The sequence below is a fragment of the Cyclopterus lumpus genome, chromosome 6, assembly GCF_009769545.1.
Source record: "Cyclopterus lumpus isolate fCycLum1 chromosome 6, fCycLum1.pri, whole genome shotgun sequence".
In the NCBI taxonomy this organism is placed as follows: Eukaryota; Metazoa; Chordata; class Actinopteri; order Perciformes; family Cyclopteridae; genus Cyclopterus; species Cyclopterus lumpus.
This window is the reverse complement of record NC_046971.1, coordinates 9827958-9850249: the sequence shown is the minus strand read 5'-3', so window position 1 is coordinate 9850249 and position 22292 is coordinate 9827958. Positions and strand designations below refer to the sequence as shown.

Sequence of the window (22292 nt, the reverse complement as noted above, 5' to 3'; positions counted from 1 at the left end):
GTGTGAGGGGTCACCAACAGAAAGATTGGAAACGTGTGCGGTTCAAAAAATCATCCCATCTAAAGTGACACACCTGACGCTTTTATTTTGAAAGCCTCGCCACTCATGTCCCAGGTGCCTCTCGCTTCTTCCTGGTCGTTCTGTCGCTCACCTGCTGCGGACTTTGCCCGGTTGACTCCGCCCTCCCGTCTTGTGACAGCGGCTTGACAGAGTGGGCGTGCTCGTGTGATCAAGGATGCAGACAACAAAAGAAACCGGATACATACCTGAGTCAGCTCACCATGTGTGAAGGCATTTCAGCCTATTGAAACTAGTATACTACTATAGCACCACAGGTCGTTAAAAGAAAATAGTTTTCAGTAAACAGTTCACAATATCACTGCACTTGGAAAAGTGAGGGAAAAAAGTGGGAATGCCCGAGTTTTACAGAAAGATCTTTAGAAGTAAAACACACTTCCACACTCCTGGTGAGCACAGGACATAAATCAGTTATTAACTTTTTTAGGTATTTACATATGTTAAGCATTTAGAAATACAGAGCAATAATGAACATGGAGAAAAAAAAGCCACTTCTTCAATATGAGCATTGTGCTCTGGAAGCATAACACGGTTAGCATGTACGGTCCAGATGTTACTTGAAGACTAAAGGCAGGTGTTACATGCATATTTCTAAATCCTAGATCCCCAAACCTTTCCTTTTCTACAGCTCTTCTCCCAATTAGAGTGCACTTCCGTGTTTAAATAAATTTTATTCCATGAAGTTATCTCCTGCTAAATACCAATTACCCGCAACAGTGAGTGTGTCAGTCAGCGTCACAAAAAGGATTCCTTGTTTTCTCTTTGGGACTCTTTGCTGGTTCCACTTTGAGAACAGTGAGCTTGAGAGAACCGATCTGTAACACCGAGTGAGGATGTCTCTCTGTAGCACTTACAGAAAAGCCAGCCTTTAATATGACCAACAACAATAAGACCGGTTAAAAACATACTGGAATCATTTTCTGTTCCTTCTGTTGTACGGACATAAATACCATCACTTGATATTAGAAGTTACAGAAACAGGATTTTTATAATGAGACATTTACAACATTTAAGTCAGGGGCAACATATGACTTTTAAAATACTTTTTTTTCGCAGATTCACCATTTACACAGTTATTACTATTTTGCGGTGCTGGAAAGCTGATACATAAATGCAGTGAACAATGTGTCATTATTCTGCTGCAGTGCTGCAATAATCAGTGATAGTGAAAACGTTGCAGCTGGTAGAAACTTTGGTCAGTCAGTGTGTTTACTCTGGTAAAAGTGTCAGAGGTCTCTGGTCTAGATGCGGGCGAGGAAGCCCAGATTGAGGCTAGCGGGGATCTGGATGGTCTCCAGGGCCACAGGGGACGGTGTGAAGGGGATGGTGATGGAAAAGATCTTCTTAGCATCCATCATCAATGTGGTTGACTCAACTCTGTCTTTCAAAAGGTTCTAAAATGTAAAGAAAAAAAAACAGATAGTGAAAAAAACATGATACAGTCAATCGGCGTAATAAACAGAAGACGGCGTATAAAGCAGCTCAACATTTATTGCAAACTTACAAAACCTCTACTCACTTTAATAGTTGTGATGAAAGTGGTTGACACTCGCTCCTCAAACTCAATCACTGGGGTGTACAAGGTCAACACTTTGACAATCTGCAAAGAGAAACACACGAGGATCAAAGCACCATCAGCACATCATGTCTGCCGATGAAGAAGGCAGAACCGTCACTGGTACCTGTGCTGTGGTGAGGGCAGAGCACATGGTGCAAATAACTTGTGCGTCTGCCTCAGTCTTCTTCTTGATCTGTAGAAGCTGTGCAGCCTGTAGGAGAGGCTCCAGAGTCTCCTTGGCACCGCAGTCTGACATCTCCCTCTCCGCCAGCCACTCTTCCAAGTGCCATACATTGTACCTGAAGCCAGAAGCATTGGACAAACAATTCAGACCAAACCAATGCAACAACTAGCAAGGTCCAATCTGCTCTGTGACACCAGAGTACGGTTCATGTTGAATAAAAAAGTTCTACTTGTACGAGTTTTGTTGTGCTTAATGGAACATTGAGCTTATTCAACAGTATTTTGAAAATATAAACACTAAATATGCAGTGCATGATGTTTTTATTCACCTATATAAAAATGAGTAATACGGTCTCTCTGTCAGTATACCATATACACCATATATACCATAGTCCACAACACTATGAAGATGAATGATCGTCTTTAATCTTTGTAACAATCAGACCACTTTCTGAGATACTGTCCGAGAACGCTTGCTTGCTCTAACACACCTCAATCCACACGCCCCTCTAATTTCATTACATGAAGTGTAACAATTGGCTGATGACCATTCTATGCAGTACCTGATCTGCAGGCCTTTACTCCAGGAGCACATGTCCTTCCGCAGCAGCAGGTGGTTGAGTGTGACCGCACAGATGATGTAAAACTGCTGCTTGACTAGTTGTTTAATGAGGTCCAAGTCCATTCCGTGCTGACTCATGGTGCTGAGGAAGACGCCAAGACGCTGCAGCAGGACTTCCAGTGTAACAGCCTGCTCTGGGAAACTGGTGCTCCTCTTTCTCAGGCCGGTCGGTTTGGACCCCATAACACCCTGGATTGTCTCGTGCTCCAGCATGCTTGCCACTACACAAACGGTGCAAATTGAGGGAAAATAAATGTCATGGAGTTCAGTTATAGTCAGCAGAAGAACACATCGTTAATAATTATTTATGGTGAGATTGTGTCTTCGCACCAATCAGGGGCTGCAGGGTGTCCTCCATGCATTTGATGAGCTGGCGGTAAATTTGGATGGCTAGATCACCGAAAACCTGCTGGTACTCAGACAGTTCAAAGTTGGCCAGGCAGTGCTCATTCTGCTTGGCAGTGTTGTGCGTTATGAAGGCCTGCAGTAAATAGAGGTTGTACAAACATCCAGGGTTAATTAAGGGATGTGTACAGATGTAAACATCATTCTGGTAGCAAAGCCTTCTCAAGCTTACCTCATCTCCGCTGTACTGCTTCAGACAGTGCATTAACCTGCATGTGTTGGCCAGCCAGAAAGACACCACTTCAAAATCACCTCCGCTCCTCTACAGAAACAGTGTGAAAATGTATTCAAAATAAAAGCATCCCTCTTTTTTATACACACACGTCAACGTTTAGTTATATACTACACCTTAATGACCCCCTTGATGCTGCTGATGGTGGAATTGAGCAGAGCGCTGACTCTCTGATCATCATTCACATTGTCTGCATATCGTACGCACATGAAGATGATGTAAGCCGGAAGCCCAGGAATGAAGCTGACTGCAACACCACGAGGCTTCAGATCTGAGAAGATTACAGCATTTAAAAAATAAAATAAAATAAAATGAAATCCACAAAGAAATGTGGCCTTGATCTATGAAAAACATTTGGTTGCAATTCTCAAAATAGTTCAGAAAATGATTTGCTTGAGCAAAATAGGTTTCACATACGTACGACCAGTTTCTTAACCATGCGGGTCTCGTCACCCTCCCTGTACTCCAACATGCCCCGGTACTCTTTCTCCTTACGGGTGATATTCACCGCTCTGACGGGAGCAGTCGTCACAGGGGATTTATTCTTTTGCTGAGCACTCGCTGAATACAACAGAGACACAACGTAAGAGATCACAGGAAAAACGCTGTTCTAATGTCATTCAGGAAATGTACTGTGCGAACACATTCAATGCCACGTGGTTACCTTCCAAATCTTCCACTTTTTTAATGTAAAGTTTCAGTTGTTTTTTCAACTTGCGTATAGTTTCGACTTGTTGCTCTTGCTGCTCCATGAGTTCCTAAAATCATGTAAACACACCAGATTAGTGTGAGGGCAAACTAAACTTTCATATGGTGCAAACATGTACTGTATATTTTAAAAACTAGCAACATGGTGAGAATTATTTGTGTCCCATAAAAACACTTTCCTAACTCTCCTTTATTTCCCTGTACATTTGTTTACAATATTTATTTTACTGATGCAATGTTTACTCGAACAACAATACATTTAATCTCATTTAGGAACATTTTTAAAATAAGACGGCCCTTTTGACAAAGTAGAGATCCAAAATATAAGACAGCGACCTCCAACTGCTTATTATGAAGGCGCGCTGCATCGTGGATGGAATTACATAATAACTGATAGAAGGCAGAGTGATCAGACCAGTGAGCAGACTCACCAGGTTCTCATTGGTGAGCCGTGTCATCTCATGCTTCAGGCTCGCCTCAATACGGGCATCTTCAGGCAGGAGGAGGCTCTGGGCCAGCAGCTTCTGCTGTTGCTCCTTTTCAGCCTTAAACTTGTTCACCTCCTCAAGCAGCTTCTTATACTCCTCGTGGCCAGCACGTTTCTGCTCCTGCATCTGGCACTCCAACATTCTGGAAGATGGACAGATGGTTCCATATGGTTCGGTCTTGCATTAATGAACAAACCAATTGCAGAATATCATTTCATTACCTATTGGTCTCTTTCAAGCCTTCATAAGCCAGCCACAGTTCTCCATCTTCATTGAGTGTATGGATGTTAATGGACCTGAGAAACAGCATCAGAGAATGTAAATTACACTTAACTGTACTAAACTAACTCTTAAACTGAGCCTCATGGTCTTACTTGTCAACATCTTCATATGAAGGAATTTCACTTAGATCCAAATTCACACCTTCCCCGAGCACAGAGTCCTAGGAGTCAGTTCATAGGTGATTAATTATAAATAGGAATCATCAGATGTCTGTGGCATTAAATGTAAAAATATCAATAAATGATTGAAACAATGTCATTTACTTTCTCACCTTGTGTTTAAGAGCCTCTTGGCGGACCATGTGGGACCGGAGGAGCAGCACTTCCTCTTTTCGCATCTCCAGTTCATCGTTGGAAGAACCGAGATGTTCCAGCAGTATGTTGTAGGGTAGCGAGCCAGGGATAGGGGGCGCCAACTCACTATTCTCATTGGTCAGAGAATTTCTCAGCTCATCTAGATCCCGCTTCAACTTCTTGTTGTCAGACTCCAGTTCTTGCCGCTAAGACATTTAGAGAAACACAAACAAGTCAAACAGCTACACATTATTTGTGTTTCTATTCGTTGTAAAGTTCTTGTCACTGTTTGAAGGTATATTAATATGGGGACTCTGAGCACATCTATCTCCTTTTTGGTTCGTTGAAAGAGGTCTTGCTTTGGACACCTCACAAAGTCATACATGTATCTGATAACGTCATACCTTCAGTGTTTCCAAGTCCAGTTCTGCTCTGCCAACAGTTCTCTGCTCCTCTACCTCCTTTTTTGAAAGATATAAACATAAATGTAAATACCGAATATACAACAACAAATATCAACCAAAACTTAATGAATAGCGTACTCATATAAAGCTCTGTTTAGTAATTTCACAATTCATTTCAGTCCATACTTTTGCCTTTTCTTGTTGGGCTTCTTCTCCGTTATCCAGCTGCTGCCATAGTGACTGTTTGTCCTGCTCCAGTTCCTTCACTCGTCTCTGGAGCTTCAGTAGGATCGGCAGGTCCACTGTCGTCTGGGTCTCATCCTAAGAAAACACAGCAAGCGTTGGGTGAAGCTCTTCACAAAATAACTAGAATGCTGCACTAATGGGATTATAACACAGACAAGGCCAGAACTAAATGGTCCCACAGCTGCTCCAAGAAATGAGTGTCTTGTGTTTGTAGCCAGTGATCATTTATCACCAGCATTGTAATCGACACGTTATATACACACACGTATATATATATATATATATATATATTTATTTTTTTTAAGCATTTCTGATACTGTAATAAACTGGACTATTGTGTAGTTTTCGATACCTCTGTTTGTATGGCGCCGTCTTCCCCCTCAGAAGAGCATAAGCTCTGACTGAACTCAGATGAGTTGCTGCTGTAGTTGGAGTCTGTCCTCTTGTGACCAGATTTGCTTGAACTCTGGTTATGTGTGAAAAAAAACAAATTACTGAAGGAATAAGCTGTCAGATAATAGCTTATTCAATCATGATAAACATGTTTCTAATGTCACATATCATTTGTACACTGACACTTTGTTAACATTTTACATGTCGGTACAGGTAAATGTTTTGTGTATCTTTGTAATCTACTGTCACTATGTAACAAGGATCACATGAACTACTGAACCTTTTGATGAGACACCATCAAATGAAATGACCATGTTGTTAATGAAATGTGTTCCTTACAACGCCGAGATTCATCTCTTCCTTCACGTCTCTGTGCCGCTCCTCCAGATGCAGGTGTTCACTCAGGAGACTTTGGTAGCGAGAGCGCTCTTCAGCTAAGTCCTTCTCCAGCCTTTTTGCATTCTCAACGTTGGTTTTGATTTCTGAAACAAAACAGTTGTATTTATTCATAAAAGCAGCCATTACTGAAGGACTGTGGAGGTTTGAGGTGGACTGCTCAGTACCTGTTAACTGATCTGCTTGTTCCAGGTTTTTTTTGCTCAGTTCATCTTTCTCGCTGATCAGCAAGCTGTTCCTCATATTAAGGTCTTCTACCACCTGAATGTGAGAGGAGGAAAAATCTGTGTGTTCTTTGCAGTTTGCTGTGTGTGTTTTTTGTTGCAAGGCAACCACCCAATGAGTGCTGGTGTTAGCTTGTTCAGTAACAAAAAACATGAACTGTACGCTACCTAATAGTTCATAGTACGGTGAAAACAACCCATTTGCCTCCAAGCCAGCTGTTTTGGTAAAGTCACTTCGCTCCAGGTATCCAACAAAAGTCACCACAATGAGAAAATAAAAACACTAATCACGTTGGACACTTTTTCTACTTTTCTGTTGGAGCAAAATGCTTCACTCTTATTGAAAACAATTACAAAAAGCCGCCCCAGGGTGATACGACATCTTCTGTCTGATCTGGGCCTTTGTCTTTAAACCTATTCATTATGGCTTTTAAGGTTTTAGAGAACGACAAAAGTGGAACAAAATAAGTTAATAAAATGCCCAAAGGGCAACAATTACAAGTTCCTATTTTACATTTCACAAGCCTTTTGTAACTCAAATATTATCATCCATATAATTAAAGAAAGAGCGCTAAAATCGTAGTGACGTGGCCCAGCAGTCAAGTTGGATACATCTAGATGAAGTAGGCCTACCTGATGCGTCTGCTCCTTGTAGACCTTTGTCTGCTCTTGCAGGTCATCTTTCTCTCTGCGGGTGTTTTCCAGCTCGTGCTGAAGGAAGGAGAGCTGCTCCAGCAGCGAAGGAAGCTTCACGGCCTTGGCTCTGGCCTCCTGCTCTGATCTACGGAGGTTTTCAATCTCTCTGTTCTGTTTCTCTCTCTCTGTAGTCTGAGTCTTCTCCATAACATTCAGCCTTTCACTGAGCTCTCTGTTGTCTTTATGCTGCAGGGGGAGAAACACACACATGCTGAGCATGTGATACGACGCCTCCATAACTAACACAAACACACGAGATTTCCATACTCACCTGCTCATTTATCTTGTGCTGCAACTGCATAATTTTGTTCTCCATGCCAATGTTGAGCTTCTTGACACGCTCCACAGAGCGAGCCTCCACTTTCAGCTTCTTTAGTTCCTTCTTTGCCTTCATGCGGCGCACACAGCTCTGCAGCAGGACGATGGCTTCCATGATGCGTTTGTAATGCCGTCTAGCCTGCCAGCCTTTAAACCACTTCTGGATGACAAGAGCTTTATGCTCAAATAGCAACTGCGAAAATAAGAAACAAATAAGTGAAATGATAATGAGAAGAATCTTTGATGGTATATACACTGTATATTTCTACATCAAATAATAATAAATAAAACTAAACTACATATATATATATTAAAAACACACACACACATATATATATATATATATATATATATATATATATATATATATATATATATATATATATATATATATATATATATATATAAAAAAATATATATATATATTCCTTGTTGCAGTGCTAGGAACTTATGAATATATATATTCCTTAGTTGCTTTAGTAAATGGACCTAAGCTGTGAAATGCTCGGTATAAATTAAAAAACTTAATATTAAAGTGTAAATGAGTTTAACAAGGTCAGTATGAATATTCTCCATCTCTTTTCATATGACTTCATCTTTTTAAGTGCTTAAGGTTTAGGAAGTGCAGAACAATCTGGTGTGCTCTGCTGTTACAAGGCTTCACCACCTCAACAATGTTATTAACGGAAGCTGTCACATCTGGTTTCCTTTGAGCTGGAAACTTTTCCATTGTATATTCTTGAGGCACCGATTCCTGTTTTCTTGGTGGCACCTACTAAATCCAGTTTGGTTCATTTAATATTCAACTATCAAGTTCCTCTATTGGTTGAGAAAGTACCCTTTAAAACCTTTTCAAGCTCCAGAAACAAACTCAGGCAAACTACAAATCTCATTTTGAGCATCAAACCTTCCAGAAAAGGAGACCTTACAAGTTTTGAATTATAACATATCTAATTGAGCAAGAATCAAGCCTGGAATTACCTTATAGTACTGCTTTCTAGCCATGTAGGTCCTCAAGAAGCACTGAATAGTGATGGCTGCGGAGCGCTGCTGCTGGTAGCGTGTCCTGGTCACCCACATACGCACATTACGCTGAATGATAACAGCTGCTCTAGTTCTTTGCAGAAACTTAACATAGCTGAAAGAAAGAAAAAAAACATGTAAGAAATGTAAAAGTTCTCCTGTTTCCTCTTCTGTTTTTTTACATCTCCACTCACCAGCGTGCCTGGTGACCTCGTACATGTCTCTGGATGGTGATAGCAGATTCCCTCATCCTCAGGTACTTTTTGCGGGCCAGCCAGCAGCGGATGGTCTTCTGGATGCGGACGCAAGCCATTCGCAGCTTGTCAGAACGCAGCTTCTCCAGGTAAGCTACCTGACCCGCCCTGAAGAAGATCTTGTTTTTGCCAAACTGATACTTATCCTGATCCTAGGAAACAAACAGAATATAAATTAGCAAATATAATATGTAATGTTGCTGTGAAAGTTAAGTTGTTACTGATGTTATGGGAAAGCTTTTATACAATTCAGACATACCCTTACAAGTTTTTCGAGGAGATTTTTGCAGGTTAGTTTTCTGTCATGAAGCACGTCCTTTTGCTTCATGAGGACCCGATAGCGACTAAAGAATTCCTGATAGGTCCATCTGCAATAATGATGTTAACAAGACGGATGGATTATTTGAATAGTTCTGTGTATTAAACACATAAACTGCCCATGGCTATGTGCTGTACCAGATACTGTTGTTGATATATTACCTAGATGGGAAGCCTGCTGCTGAGATCCGGATTGTTTCGAGGATGCCACATGCTCGCAGCTGCTGCACTGCCCTCATCGGATCCATGCTTTATAAAAAAAAAGGTAAAGAACATAAAAAACACCTGTAATAAAAGTAAGTGTACTACTCTTTTATCTGTACTTGTTGCAGATAATCATACAAAAACAGAAGAGTGAAGTAATCCTCACAAGAATGGAGATTTGTTGTCATTTGGCTTGATGCAGCGTACATAGTGAGGAGTTGTGGCATTTAATGTGTCCATCAGCAAATGTAGAGACTGTCGAAACTGAGTAAAAATATGAAAATAGTATGAAAATACAGAAATTGTAAAAAAAAAGAAAGTGCTTGAACATTCAGTTTAAATATTCAATATCAGATTTTGATAGATGGATTCACTTCAAAAGGATACAAATTGTAAATGTTTTGGAGGTTATTTATTTCTTTAAAAGCAATTGATTCTGACCAGCTGAGGAAATCAATAAATTGCATATAACTTTCCATAACCTTTCCACAAGATACCTTTCAATAATGCATTTTCCCACACCACCAAATGTCATGTCGCCTGCTCTGACCTGAAGTCCAACAGTCTTCTTATTATCCCGCTGAGTCGGACCAGTCCTTCCAGTTACACTAGAACGCTTCTTCGCAGAACTTGTTGTTTTCTCATCGTCCTCAAACAGCTTCAGCAGCCAATCAACCTTGAACAATTATTTTCCGACATCAGATAGACAAAAATAATGTGTATTCATTGAACAGCAGAGGGCAGTGTTTTTAATCTGAAATTAAAATGTTGGCTTATTTCCTCTAATAGTTGTGGTTAAGCGATTCTAGGGTGTGTGTCAATGTAGTTGCAAAACAAAATACATTTGGTCTTGATATTGAATCCCTGTGAGCTCCAAAAACTAACTAATTGAGAAGAACAAGACAGGGACAATATAACTAACTGCTTATAAACCATTTCACCTTGCTCTTTTTCAGTGCATTTATCTGCTCCGCATTGACTGTGTCCCTGTTTTTCTCCAGGAAACCTTCACACTCGTACTCCACCTAGGCACAAGGACCAGGTCACACATTGTTCCTTCACCAAAAGATTAAAAGGTCATATTCACCATATGAAATATGACCTTTGCAAACAAAGTTATTAGAATTTCCCAATTGACTCCCTTTACGCTCTTAGATTAGATACACATGAGTCATCCACCCATGTGCTGACCTTCTGAGATGTGTTGCCACCTCACCACCTCACCACAGGACACACAACCGTGTTTTACCTTGTCTGCAAAGTGGTGGATGATGAAAGCTCTATTTGACAACCTGGGTTTATCAAAGAAAGCATTCTGCTTCAGGAGGGTGTTGTACAGTTTCTGGGCCCATGTGTCATCACAGCCTTTGGGCATCTATGGAAACAGGAAGAGCTGACACATCATTTAGTCAAAGCCTTAGTCATAACCTCCAAACATAGCCCGGTGGAGATTCCTCCAGTGGAAAAAGATTAAACTGGCATTTTACTTTGCACTCCTCATCCAGAAGGTCCAGAACCCCCAGCTTGGCCTCAATCAGATCAATGCAAGGCTGGTTGTCGTCAAAGTCAATCAATGTCCACGGGATCTCCTCTTTCATGTACTCCTCCTGCTCCAGTTTGAAGACATGCTAGAGGGAGTGATAGCTGGAAATGATTAACGTGAACGATTTGACTACGAAAATGTACAAGTTGAGCAAGAAGAGACCCGTACCAGGTTGAACTGTTGCTGAAGCTTCTCGTTGGCATAGTTGATGCAAAACTGTTCAAAGCTGTTGACGTCAAATGTTTCAAACCTAAAGGAAAAAACACATGAGGAAATTAAAACATGTCTGGTCATCTCGGGAACATAAATAGAAAAATCTCAAACCTGGAGATCAACACATACCCATAAATGTCGAGCACACCAATGAAGGAGCGTTTCTTTGCTGCAGACTTCAAGGCATTGTTGATACTGCACACGATCCAGCTAAAGAGTCTGGCATAGATGTGTTTGGCTAGGGCATCTCGGCCATTGACCGCATTCATTTTGGAGACAGGCTTGACATAGGTTTCTGTGGTCGTCTGCAGTTTCCTGTGACATAACCAGTGGGCCATTTCTTCACAGGGTACACCCATCAACTCACAAAACACCATCAGGTGGACATTGTCCGGCTGGAAATACATTAACATTAATGATCTTATACGGGTACGACATACAATTACCAAGTATACTCAACAAAATGTTCTTATGTTGTGTTCAGAGGTAAAGTGTGTTTACCAAGATGCTGCTCCTGTCTGCTGACTGATCTTTCACCTCCACGTTGCTAAGATGAAGAATAGCTGCCAGAATTTGGTAAATTGCCATTTGATCACTTTCTTTGATTCCTACAATGAAAACAGAACAATAAAACAATAAGTACTCGATCATATGATGAAATCTGGACACAAAAAAAAAGTATTTGTACAGTAATGTCTATTCAACATGATGTAAAAGCAAAACCTTATTAAAATGCAATTAGCCCTGACCTAACTTGGAGAAAGCCCTCCTGGTATTGCACATCTCTTTGGCATCATCCACTCCATCTATGACTGGGCTCTGACCCTGGTTAGTACAGTGGAAGTCATCTGCGCAACCTTCAAAAACATTAATCATATAAAACATTGTACTAAATAGACCAGATAGATCAGATTTTTCAAAAGCTTGCTAAAATGACAACTGATATTTTGGTGACTCTCATACCTAACTTGAAGGCTTTAAACTCCGGTAAATGTGAAGAGGCACACAGCTGGTAGAATATATGGTAGTTCCTTTCTTCGTCGGTCTAAAAGTAGTGCAAAGAGGTGTAATACGGGAGCCACGTAAATAACACAAGTACTGCAAGTACATTCTGTGAAATTGATAGCTCTTTTGAATGCATGTATAAAGCTGTAAGCACATTGCGAAACCCACGCTTTAACTGATAGCATCAAATTCTCTCTTGAAAATAGTTCAGTTGCTTCACAAAGCCAAATGTGTTGCCATCTTTGAGCCAAGGGCCAGGCAGGCTGAACTGAGTGATGTTCATGTTGTTTGTAATGACGTTGCTAAGATATACACATGTTACATGCACATGATAGTGTTTTAAATCAATTAACTGCAAGGAGCTGCACATACAATACAGAGATTGGGAGGGACACATTTAGACACTGACAGTAGTCACATGAAACCATATCAAGGAAATTTACCTGGAACACAACTCTAGACTTTTCCAGTAAGTAGGTTCTCATGTTAGCCCCAATGATACAATGCTTCTTGTCAAACCCAATCTCAATGTACTTCCCAAAGCGACTGCTGTTGTCATTCCTTGTTGTCTTGGCATTCCCAAGAGCCTAGAGGAAACACAAAAGGCTCTCAGTAACCTTTGTCATTTTATCATGTTGTCTTATGCAGTGTCAATATTACCTCCATGATGGGGTTGGAGGCCAGGACTCTCTCCTCAACACTGGCCTCACTAGAGGAGCAGCTGACTGTGGCAAAGTAACGCATAGCATACTTAGCAGAGACGGTTTTGCCAGCTCCCGACTCACCACTCACAATGATGGACTGGTTTCTTTCATCTCTGTCTCAAAGGGCGTGATGACATACAGACCAAATATCAGCTTTAAATGTTTAGAGTATCATCAGAAATAGACATTAATTTGTTTTAAAATGTACAAGGAAATATAGTTGGAGGTTCCAAAACCTGGCCATCTGTTTGTAGGCTTCTTCTGCTACTGCAAAGATATGGGGGTCCATGTCTCCCATGTTCTGTCCACTGTAGGCATTGATGATGTCAGTTTCATAGATGGGCAGGCTCTCATAGGGATTGATGGCCACCAAGACAATCCCTAAATACCACGATGAGAAAGATTCTCTGTTAGCATCAGTGTAAATGTATGTTATCTGAGATTGGTTGAAACTAATGAATGTAGTTGTTTCATGTACATTATTTATCACAAATTCATAGTACCGGTAATACATTTCATGTGTGTTCCTTTAAGAGCAGCCTGCACCACAATAATCAGCATGATGCACTGTAGATTATCTCAAAACGTTCAGAGAGCAGGGCTCCAAAGTCTACCGTGACAGTGATAGTGTGAGTCAAAGAAGATGAAACTTATTACCACAGTATGTGTAAATCAACTTGGAGTCGATAAAGCGCACTTTAAGGTTGTGTAGCACTGCAGGCTCGTGCAGGTAGCTGAGAGCTGTGAGGTCATTTTCCCCAACCAGGATGTTAGGGTTTCTTAGAGGTGGCAGGTTGTTGGTTTGGGGGTCAATTTTATGTTCCACGTCCTGTAAAAGACACAAGACGTTAGCTATAAGTACCCACAGTGAGACAAAAAAAAGTAAGTTGCTGTTTTCTTTTTTTTTTACTGTTTGGACAACAAGTTGGAAAAAAGATCAAATTAAATAAAAATAGATGGCTATGGAATAAAACATTACCATCTGTCCTTCATTTTAACGCTAACTAGCAGCCACTGTTCTTGGCTTGTTTGTGTTCACTCAAGATAACTTTATTTCGTTACCTGAAGGGCATGCCCAAACTCGACATCACAACCGCAGGTAGGAACACCGCAGAGGGAAAAATGTACCGTTGATACATTTTCAATCTATCAGTCCACCTATTTTGAACCCAATACATAACGTGTTGCTTATAGTATTCAACATGTTGCATAGTTGCTCGAGGTGTCTTGGGGATCCATGTGCATTTACCAGACAGCACAGCACACCCAGATTCAAGCAGCTCCATTGCCAGAGTTCTTGCAGAGGAAAAAAATGTCCACAACTCTCTGACAGCACACACCCATTTCCACCTCAGTGCCTCCATCTCCCTGCATGTGACTCGTATGTGTGTTTGTGGCATTCGCCTTACCGAGCCATCCTCCAGCTGCAGACTCAGCTTCAGGTCGCCGGGACTGTAATCTTTGGTGAGCTCCGCTGACTTCCACACTTCTCCAGCATCTGGCAGCCATACACGGGCATACTGATGAGAACAGAACGGGGGGGGGGGGGGGGGGGGGGGGGGGGGTCAGAGCCTTCCAACCTCCTCACAGTAGCCCGCTATTTTACCAAAACTACAACCACACAGCAGTGACATGTGTCACATCACCTCAGGAAAACGGGCCCGGGTGGCTGACGTTAACTTGAAGTCAGCAGACAACAGTCATGCGTATAATGTGGACAGATAGTTTAGTGGTATTTTAAGTGGCAGGCAGATGGGGGGTCAATAAATTAAGTTTTTTCAAAAACCCAAACTGTTCTGTAAACACCTCTAATTTACGAGTATATCACTATTCCTGACAGATATGCATCACGACAAATAAACTAGCATAACTTTAGCTCAAGAAGCCCGTTGAATGTGCCTCACCACCAATGAGCCCGACGTGCCGACCTACCTTGGCGTAAAGTTCAGAGGCTGCCATGTCTGACACGTCGCTCGCGGAGCCCTTAGAAACTTTCTCCGGCCAAAGAGGAAACACGAAACATTTTATTGACTTCCAGATTGGAAACCGTGAACTTGTCTGGGCTGCTCTCCCTGCTGCTCGGAGCTCTTCTGTCTGGAGGAGAGTTGAACTGTTGCTGCCACAAGGGTTGTCAGTCAGCTGCGCGTGCCCGGACACGTTCTGCTCTCGTGCGCTTTGCCCGCCTCCCAGCGGCCAAACACGCTCCTGACGAAGATCATAATATATGAAGGATCATTGTACCCAGAATTAATATTGAAAGGGACCGTAACCTAGTACACACATCAGTGGTATCATAATATTAATATGATGTAATGTGAGACTTTTTAATAACCAGAGTTGTAACTGAGCAGTACACTTTTATCATGAAAGTGTAATGAATACACTACAATGAAGATAACAAATTACTTGCAGTCCCGACAGAAATCAGATGAACTTAAAAAAATAAATTGTTATTGGATTCATTTCAATAACTGTTTCAATATCACTTTTTTTTTATTGAAATTTCACAATATTTCAATGTGCAATTCCGTTGACTTGAGCGCTTCTATTCGTTAAACACAATTGTACACCACTTGCTACATTCCAGATGAAAATAAAGATACATACACAAGTAGACAAGTATTTAAGACTCAAGTCCACACCAGAATAGAGTTTACCTCCACAATAAAAGTTATTGTCATCACTAATTTGTATATTCATCCTATGTATAATTCCCTGGTAACGTACTGACCTCTACATTTTCATTAAAGTTAATTGAATCCTTAATATGAATGAATAGTGTAGCAAGTATTGGCTGGCCAAGAAAGTTTTGTTTTCTATACTATACTCCATAATGAATAAAGGCATATTTTTTTATCCTTAGACTTTGATTTTACTTACGTTCAATATAAACGGGGCTCTTCTTTGTGTAGGCAGTTTAAATAACATGAGATATTATGCAAAACTATTTTATTTACAAAACAAATGGCACAGTATGACTGCACAGTAAATGCACATGCACACTCCAGACATGTCATGGGAGTTTCTTTCCATAAAATCCTAAGTGATTCCAGTCAGACAGTGACAGACATTTCAGGCAAAATTCATAACTAAGATTCTCACTGAGGGAGCAAATATTGCTCAAGAGGAACAACGGTTCATTACTTTTAAGGCCATTTTAGAGGTTAGGATGAGATGGACACCAGCAGCAAGTCCTTGCAAACAAATGTCACTAAAATTAATTAAAATACAGCTGGCTATATAGTGTGTGTGGTCTAATTGTTGGTACTTTGAAAGCACAGAATCAAACAGCTTCATGGAGAGAGGAGAGGACAAAAACAATAAAGGATTAGAAAACAAAAAAAAAGCAAGATTACATCACGTTTCATCATTTAAAACAGATATGCCTCCATATGAGCAGCTACATACTATTTCAAACTGAAAGGCATATCTGTAAATCACACTTCTACTTGATACATCAATGCAAACTGTCTGTGGTCATAACTTGAGTATTTTTGCCTCAGTAATATGGCAGAACCCTCTGCGCATGCTCTTCAACTTCTGTTAGATAAGCAATTTGTATGGAGGCATATATTCTTAAAAGTGATAATGTTACGTGAGATACCATTAACGTCTATTGTTTTTTATAAATCAATCACCATTTAGTTTTTTTTTTTTTTTTAAGATCTTGAGAAACATGTTCAGCAACTTTGTTTGATTTAACCCACTGAGAATTCAGCGCCTGACAGTTGTCACATTTTCTCAAGAATTTGGCTTGGTACATTACTTGTTCTTGGAGAATACATAGAAAGGTGAAAAATAAACAAAAAACGTAAACAGCAGGTAGATATAAAGTGGGTGTCGGAATGGGAACAAAAAAGTAAACTTGAAACCATCAACCAGCCAGTTTGCTAGCCACAATTGACGTCTTTCTTTGCGGCAGGTCCTGAGGTGTTGGGATGTGGCCCCCTGTGATCTCAGTCTTCTCTGTTGGGGCTGATGGCAACTGTTTATTCTTCATTTTGGCCTTGGCCATGTTGTAGTCACCAGAGTCAAAATACTTTGGCTGGACAAATAAGTAAAGTGAGAATTATTATTATTATTATTATTGTTGTTGTTGTTGTTATATTGATATTTAAGAAATAAGATGCTAGCAAAGTGTAGGTACTCAACGCACCCCCTTCTGAAGTCTTTTCCTGAGTAAGTCCGAGCCTCCAGGCTTGGCTCCCAGGTTAGGATACCTGGCCTTCAGTTTGGCCTCCTCTGCTTTTTCTGGACTAATTACTTTGTCCTCCATTTCCTGCAGAAAGAGCAGAGAGTGTGTGGACGGTAAATGCTCCACTAAGCCAATGGGAGAAAAGCTGTGAAAGTGTACAATACTTTAGTGATAAATGAACTGCAGTCAATTATTCTGACAGCAGTAACAAATACGGCTGATATGCTCCCAATTTATGTTAAACATTTAAAAATGTGCAGACGCCGCCATGAGGGAAAACTCCTACTAGTGTTTGCACTGACGTTAGCATCAATGCTCCCAATTAACTTAGCATATTAAGCGACACCATTAAACTATCTAAGCTATGCTATAAAACACATGTAAACGTAATTGTGGCCATATACTGTTCTCGTCGGCCACAAAACAACAGTGTGTTTGTTTCGCTGGGAGCTCATTCGCTTGTGACTTAGCATCATTGGTGACATTAGCTCCCGGCTAACTAGCTTGCCGCTAATTTAAGCTAGCAGGCTCGACGTGCTAACGGCGCTGGCGAACGTGAGATTAAACTGTCAGTTACGTTAAACGTTACACTTAACCTGCTGTTCCTCCGAAATGCCCGTTCCTTCAACCTCCTCAGACATAGTTGGATTGAATCCCTGCTTTGTTCGCCAAAAAGAATCCGCGGGTGAAACGTTAGCCGTTCAACCAGCTCTTCTGGAAGATGAACGGTGGTTTGAGGGCGACGGAGACGAAGAGGCGGGCAGCAGCAGCAGCCTGTCATGCACAGCCTGTCCAGCAACAGGCCGGGGAATCGATGCCAGAGATGCAGATGGGGAACACAAGTGTCACATTAATCTGTCCAAGAGCCCAACGATCGTTTTAAATAGTACCTTATTTTATCGTGCTAGAGAAGTATTTTACAATATGTGCAGTAAAAAAGGTTAACATATCGTCGAGGCTCAAGTGATGCCACACCTTGTGCTTCTACACTATGTTTGCATAATATATGGGGAAGTTGCGTTATTAATTCATGCTTTTGAGCTTTGAAAGGGCAGCCGGAACACTAAGCTTTTATCTGTACAACAGCTTTGATATGTTTTTAAATATAAGACGATTCACAATATGAACATGGCGAATTCCTATTTGCTATATACTCATCATTGCCTCAATAATACACAATATAATCTTTGTAATTTGGCAATGTGTTGGAATCTGTTAAATCTGGAAGATAAAAGATTGTTTTTTCTCCATATTATTTCATTTCAATAATCTGTTGTTTCAAATCTTTCAGTGTTAATCTACCTGTTGTCATAATCAGTAAAAGGTCAGTCAGACTAACCTTTCTCAACAAGTCATCCTGATCTATATTTCTGGAGGAAAACAATCGCCATGGGAAAAAAAGCCCAGATTTGCCTATAATATACAAATATACTTTGTTATACCCATTATAGATAAGAGGTAGAATTATTTGATAAAAGAACCTTCAGTTAACTAAGTGAGCGACAGATGTGCAAATGATGAACATAGCCTACTAGTTAGATAGGCGAATCTCCTTCAATGAGGCACTTACATTCTTTACATAATTTGGGTGCAGTGTAGGAAAGTGCAGCACACTCTCTTCTTACATAAGTCTTCATAATAACAAAACCATCAGAAATTCCACACGTAATACAAAACTCAATCGTTTTGGTTTCTCATACTACTAACAAATATATTATACTTGTTGTGGCATCAACTTATGCTTTATTTATGGTATTTATAGTGTATTCAATGTGACAGAAAATAAGAAACAGCCATTACCCAAAAGAAGTTTATTAATTTGTTGTTGGTTACCTTTTAACATTTACTGTATGACAAATACATTTTACTATGCAAAAGGATAGAGTAATTATTTTCAGTTCGAAATACCACACTAGAAAAAAATAACTGGAAGGTATGCGTTTAAATGCTCCTGCTTTGGAGGCAGATCTTTGTTAAATCAATGATTTCAGTCCTCGTACAGCTATTTAAAGCATTACTGTGCCGATCATCAGCAATTTAGAAATGTTAATTCCAAAACCGAAGTACAATATAATACAAGGTGAACTTGCTCACAAGAGTCACAAAAAACAATTTCCTTGGGTATAAGATTAGTTAACTTCATCCCCCATGTGCACGTCTTCTTGTAACTTCTGCACCATTTTGGCTTCCATTTGTTTGGCCTTTCCTGTAAAAGATAAGAACAGAACAGACAAAATGTGAACAATGCTAAAATCACAGACTAATCTTAAGTACATTCATAAGTATTCAGCAGTATTTTCCCCCCCACAAAGGGTGTTTTTAATAATCCCTAAACTGCATTGTAAAACAGCAAAGTTTCAGCCCATGTCTACCTCTACCGAGAGGGAAAGGCACAGGAATTATCTTTAATTCCATTATGCTGTATGAACATTTGGTAGTTTGTTTAGTGACTCTTGCTACATTGTCTTCTTTGTACTTTGTTTCTTACCTGCATGTGGTGCTTTGATAAGGTGAATATTTTTCTTCACTTCGGTGATGGCCGCTTCCTTGTCCAACTGTTTGCTCTTCTTTAATCTATTAAGTGGAGACAAAAACAGCAAAGGTGAGGCAATCATGTTTTTCCAAATCCTGTTAATACTATATTTGTCAAATAAAAACACAAAATATGAATTAATTGCTCACCTATTCATGATAAATCTTGCCTGTCGTTTCTGTTTTATTTCCGCCACCCTCTTCATGGCTTCCACTGTGGAAATTAAAAAGTGAAACAACTCTTTAGTTCAAACATCAAATAACAAAACAAATCTACAGAAAGTACACGTAAGAAATACATTTCTGCGTTACCTGTTTTGTCCCACAGATCCCTGTTATACTTAACAGGTATATTTCTACGTTTCTCGAACTCCAGGACGTTATCCTGAAAGAGATGATGTTTGTTGGATAAGTAACAATAACACAACAATTTATGTTAAAGAGATAGTTCTCGATAGATAACCAACTCACCACTGTCAACTCCTTTCCTGTTGCCTTTCTGAATGCTTTGGTCCATCTGGTTTTTCTTGGGTTACGCTTCTTCTTGAAGTTCTTCTGGCATTTTGATTTGCAGAATCTGAATGACTATATACATGTAAAAAGAGAGACAGAATAAAACATTATTATAAGTTACATCAAGAAGAAACCACAAGACTTTGAATGATATGAAAACGTAATTTTATTGCATGAAGTTAAAACGAGTTTGGGATTGTTTGAGGTTAGGTTAAAAAAATTCAGCATTACAGATTTGACATGATATTAGTCAAAATAAAAATATTGAGCTACATATTCAAGGCATGTTGGAGGTAGTTTAAAAAACAGTGTTGCCATTACCTAGTCTGTCCACCAGAGAAAGCAAGTTTATTTTTCATCTATAAAATGTCTCCCGTAGTATTTCGGCATCACTAAAATGCTAATGAATAAGCATATGTAAAAGTTGATTTAGTGTGGAAAAGGGATTATAAAACTATACGTGTCCAAAAGCTCCGTTTTCAATAACACCATATCCATTTACATGATATTTATGACTGTGGTGACAGATGTTCATAATTATTCACTATTAGTAATGTAGTAATAAACATAATCTAGTTTAAAAGCTAATACGTTTTAGAAAAAATACTAAATTTAAATATACTATAAAAGCAAAGATTAGCCCTTGAATATGACATTTGTAACGCATCTTCTAGCTTTGTTATGACTGTTAAAATCAAATCTAACACACCAGGTGATGTGTGATATTACGGCCGTACATATTTGGACATCAAACATTAATTCAACGTTTTAATCAGTTTTAACTTCACAAATGATCGTTGGCTGTTTATATAACTTGCCCAGTGTAACTTCACCTTCAGAGGGCGCCATTACTCCGCAGCCCAAAACCCGAGGCCTTGCGCATTTAAATGCCCAGCTATTCATCAACATGACTTATTAAATCAAAGGCATTATTTATCTCACAGTTCAGAAAGTATGGCGCCAGCTCCACATTGTACATAAGTGACCGCGGCGGTAGACAACTATCACGTTGAGTTGTTTACAGTGCGCGAGAAACTAAAACCCCACGTCGACCCCACGTGAGCGAGAACACACGTTATGGGAGCGAGCTAACGTTAGCCCGCTAGCTAACGGGTCGACGCTGACAGTCAAACGTGAGCTTATGTTACCTTTACAGGGATATTTAGGCTGAATAAAAGGATCCTACCTTGCAGTCGTTCCTTACGAACATAACCCCATGCCCGGGGTACACCGGCCCCGAGCAGAAGTAGCACTTTTCGATACGCATTGTCGCCGCAGAGATGCTGCGTACGACCAACGATGAAAACAAGACCGTCCCGTTTCCTTTTCTTCTTCTTCTTTGATCTCGGCTGCTGACGCGCTTGGTAGGGGTCGACTGCCCCCTGCTGGACCTCCCGTCGAACCGTATTTTTTCTTCTGTGGAGTTTAACGGCAGCATCCATCCTTGTTGTCACATTACTGCCATCTTCTGGTTTCAACCCGTTTCTACCAAATATCATCTCCCAGGACGTTTGTTTCCTCCAGCAAGCTCTTCTGTCAAACCAAGTTTCCACTGAAAAAACATTTCATAATAATGAGTGGATTTTTAAATATTGAAAAGAGTTTTGAGCTATTTCATATAATTGACTATTATTGACTATATTTACTAATTTAATATTAAACATTTTCCCACCTAATATTCATTAATCCCTGTTTCTTCCACAGCTGTTTTTCTCATACAGCTGGTGACTGTGCTGTTCACACATCAAGTGACTTCATACTGATTATGGGGTCAAAAGTGATCCCACACATGAACACGGTGAATGAGCCAACTAAACAGAAATGCTGTGGATTGCTCTTCATTGTAAAAAGGATTAAAAAGTGTGAGAGATGAAATCTTGACTCTCGCGCTGACCATCTGGCACGGTCACCTAATCTCAAGGCCAGTATTATTGTTTCTAACAAGCTGGTCATGTTTGCAACTTTATACACTCTTATTTAAAATACTTCTTATCATCTTAACATTTCAATAAATAGTAAAAGCTTCATAAACACACACACACACGCACACACACACACACACACGCACACACACACACACACACACACACACACACACACGGAAGGAGACAAAGTGCAAAACAAATTTGTCCAAGAACAATTTTATTATCTAGTATTTGCTATCATCTTGAGAGTATCAAAAAAGTCTGTTGCAACATTTCAACACTTGACATAATTTGTGTTGTTGCTCACTTTGGATTCAAAGGTGTATTTTGTTGTTTA

The 22292-nt window shown here is 40.1% G+C and overlaps 3 protein-coding genes across 6 annotated transcripts; all 3 read right to left on the bottom strand.

The window, feature by feature from the left end:
* Window positions 1-729: 729 nt before the first annotated feature.
* Window positions 730-14915, bottom strand: LOC117732454 (unconventional myosin-Va-like). Of its 4 annotated transcripts, none has more exons than XM_034535401.1 (40): window positions 14723-14915; window positions 14200-14310; window positions 13448-13619; window positions 13027-13171; window positions 12747-12903; window positions 12530-12673; window positions 12045-12126; window positions 11831-11938; window positions 11583-11689; window positions 11211-11476; window positions 11037-11118; window positions 10813-10953; window positions 10575-10700; window positions 10267-10350; window positions 9876-10001; window positions 9492-9589; window positions 9284-9370; window positions 9063-9171; window positions 8744-8955; window positions 8508-8664; window positions 7480-7719; window positions 7146-7394; window positions 6456-6549; window positions 6232-6374; window positions 5852-5965; window positions 5440-5574; window positions 5254-5310; window positions 4828-5055; window positions 4649-4716; window positions 4496-4570; window positions 4218-4416; window positions 3743-3836; window positions 3496-3639; window positions 3195-3349; window positions 3019-3108; window positions 2772-2922; window positions 2383-2662; window positions 1761-1935; window positions 1598-1678; window positions 730-1472 (listed from the first exon to the last, which is right to left on the bottom strand). In XM_034535401.1, the coding sequence occupies exons 1-40, from the start codon at window positions 14747-14749 to the stop codon at window positions 1320-1322; spliced, it is 5466 nt and encodes a 1821-aa protein (XP_034391292.1). In that variant the 5' UTR covers window positions 14750-14915; the 3' UTR covers window positions 730-1319. The 4 variants fall into 4 exon arrangements, with proteins under 4 accessions (XP_034391292.1, XP_034391294.1, XP_034391293.1 ...); XM_034535403.1 differs by lacking the exons at window positions 14200-14310; window positions 14723-14915 and adding exons at window positions 13853-13948; window positions 14040-14177; XM_034535402.1 differs by lacking the exons at window positions 14200-14310; window positions 14723-14915 and adding an exon at window positions 13853-14177.
* An 807-nt stretch (window positions 14916-15722) lies between these two features.
* Window positions 15723-17965, bottom strand: LOC117732485 (cAMP-regulated phosphoprotein 19-like). The gene is made up of 3 exons (XM_034535455.1): window positions 17582-17965; window positions 16947-17069; window positions 15723-16835 (listed from the first exon to the last, which is right to left on the bottom strand). Exons 1-3 carry the CDS (start codon window positions 17624-17626, stop codon window positions 16665-16667), a joined length of 339 nt encoding a protein of 112 aa, XP_034391346.1. The 5' UTR covers window positions 17627-17965; the 3' UTR covers window positions 15723-16664.
* An 816-nt stretch (window positions 17966-18781) lies between these two features.
* Window positions 18782-21369, bottom strand: rsl24d1 (ribosomal L24 domain containing 1). Its single transcript, XM_034535454.1, has 6 exons — window positions 21217-21369; window positions 19989-20102; window positions 19830-19902; window positions 19668-19731; window positions 19474-19559; window positions 18782-19191 (listed from the first exon to the last, which is right to left on the bottom strand). Exons 1-6 carry the CDS (start codon window positions 21295-21297, stop codon window positions 19115-19117), a joined length of 495 nt encoding a protein of 164 aa, XP_034391345.1. The 5' UTR covers window positions 21298-21369; the 3' UTR covers window positions 18782-19114.
* Window positions 21370-22292: the final 923 nt, after the last annotated feature.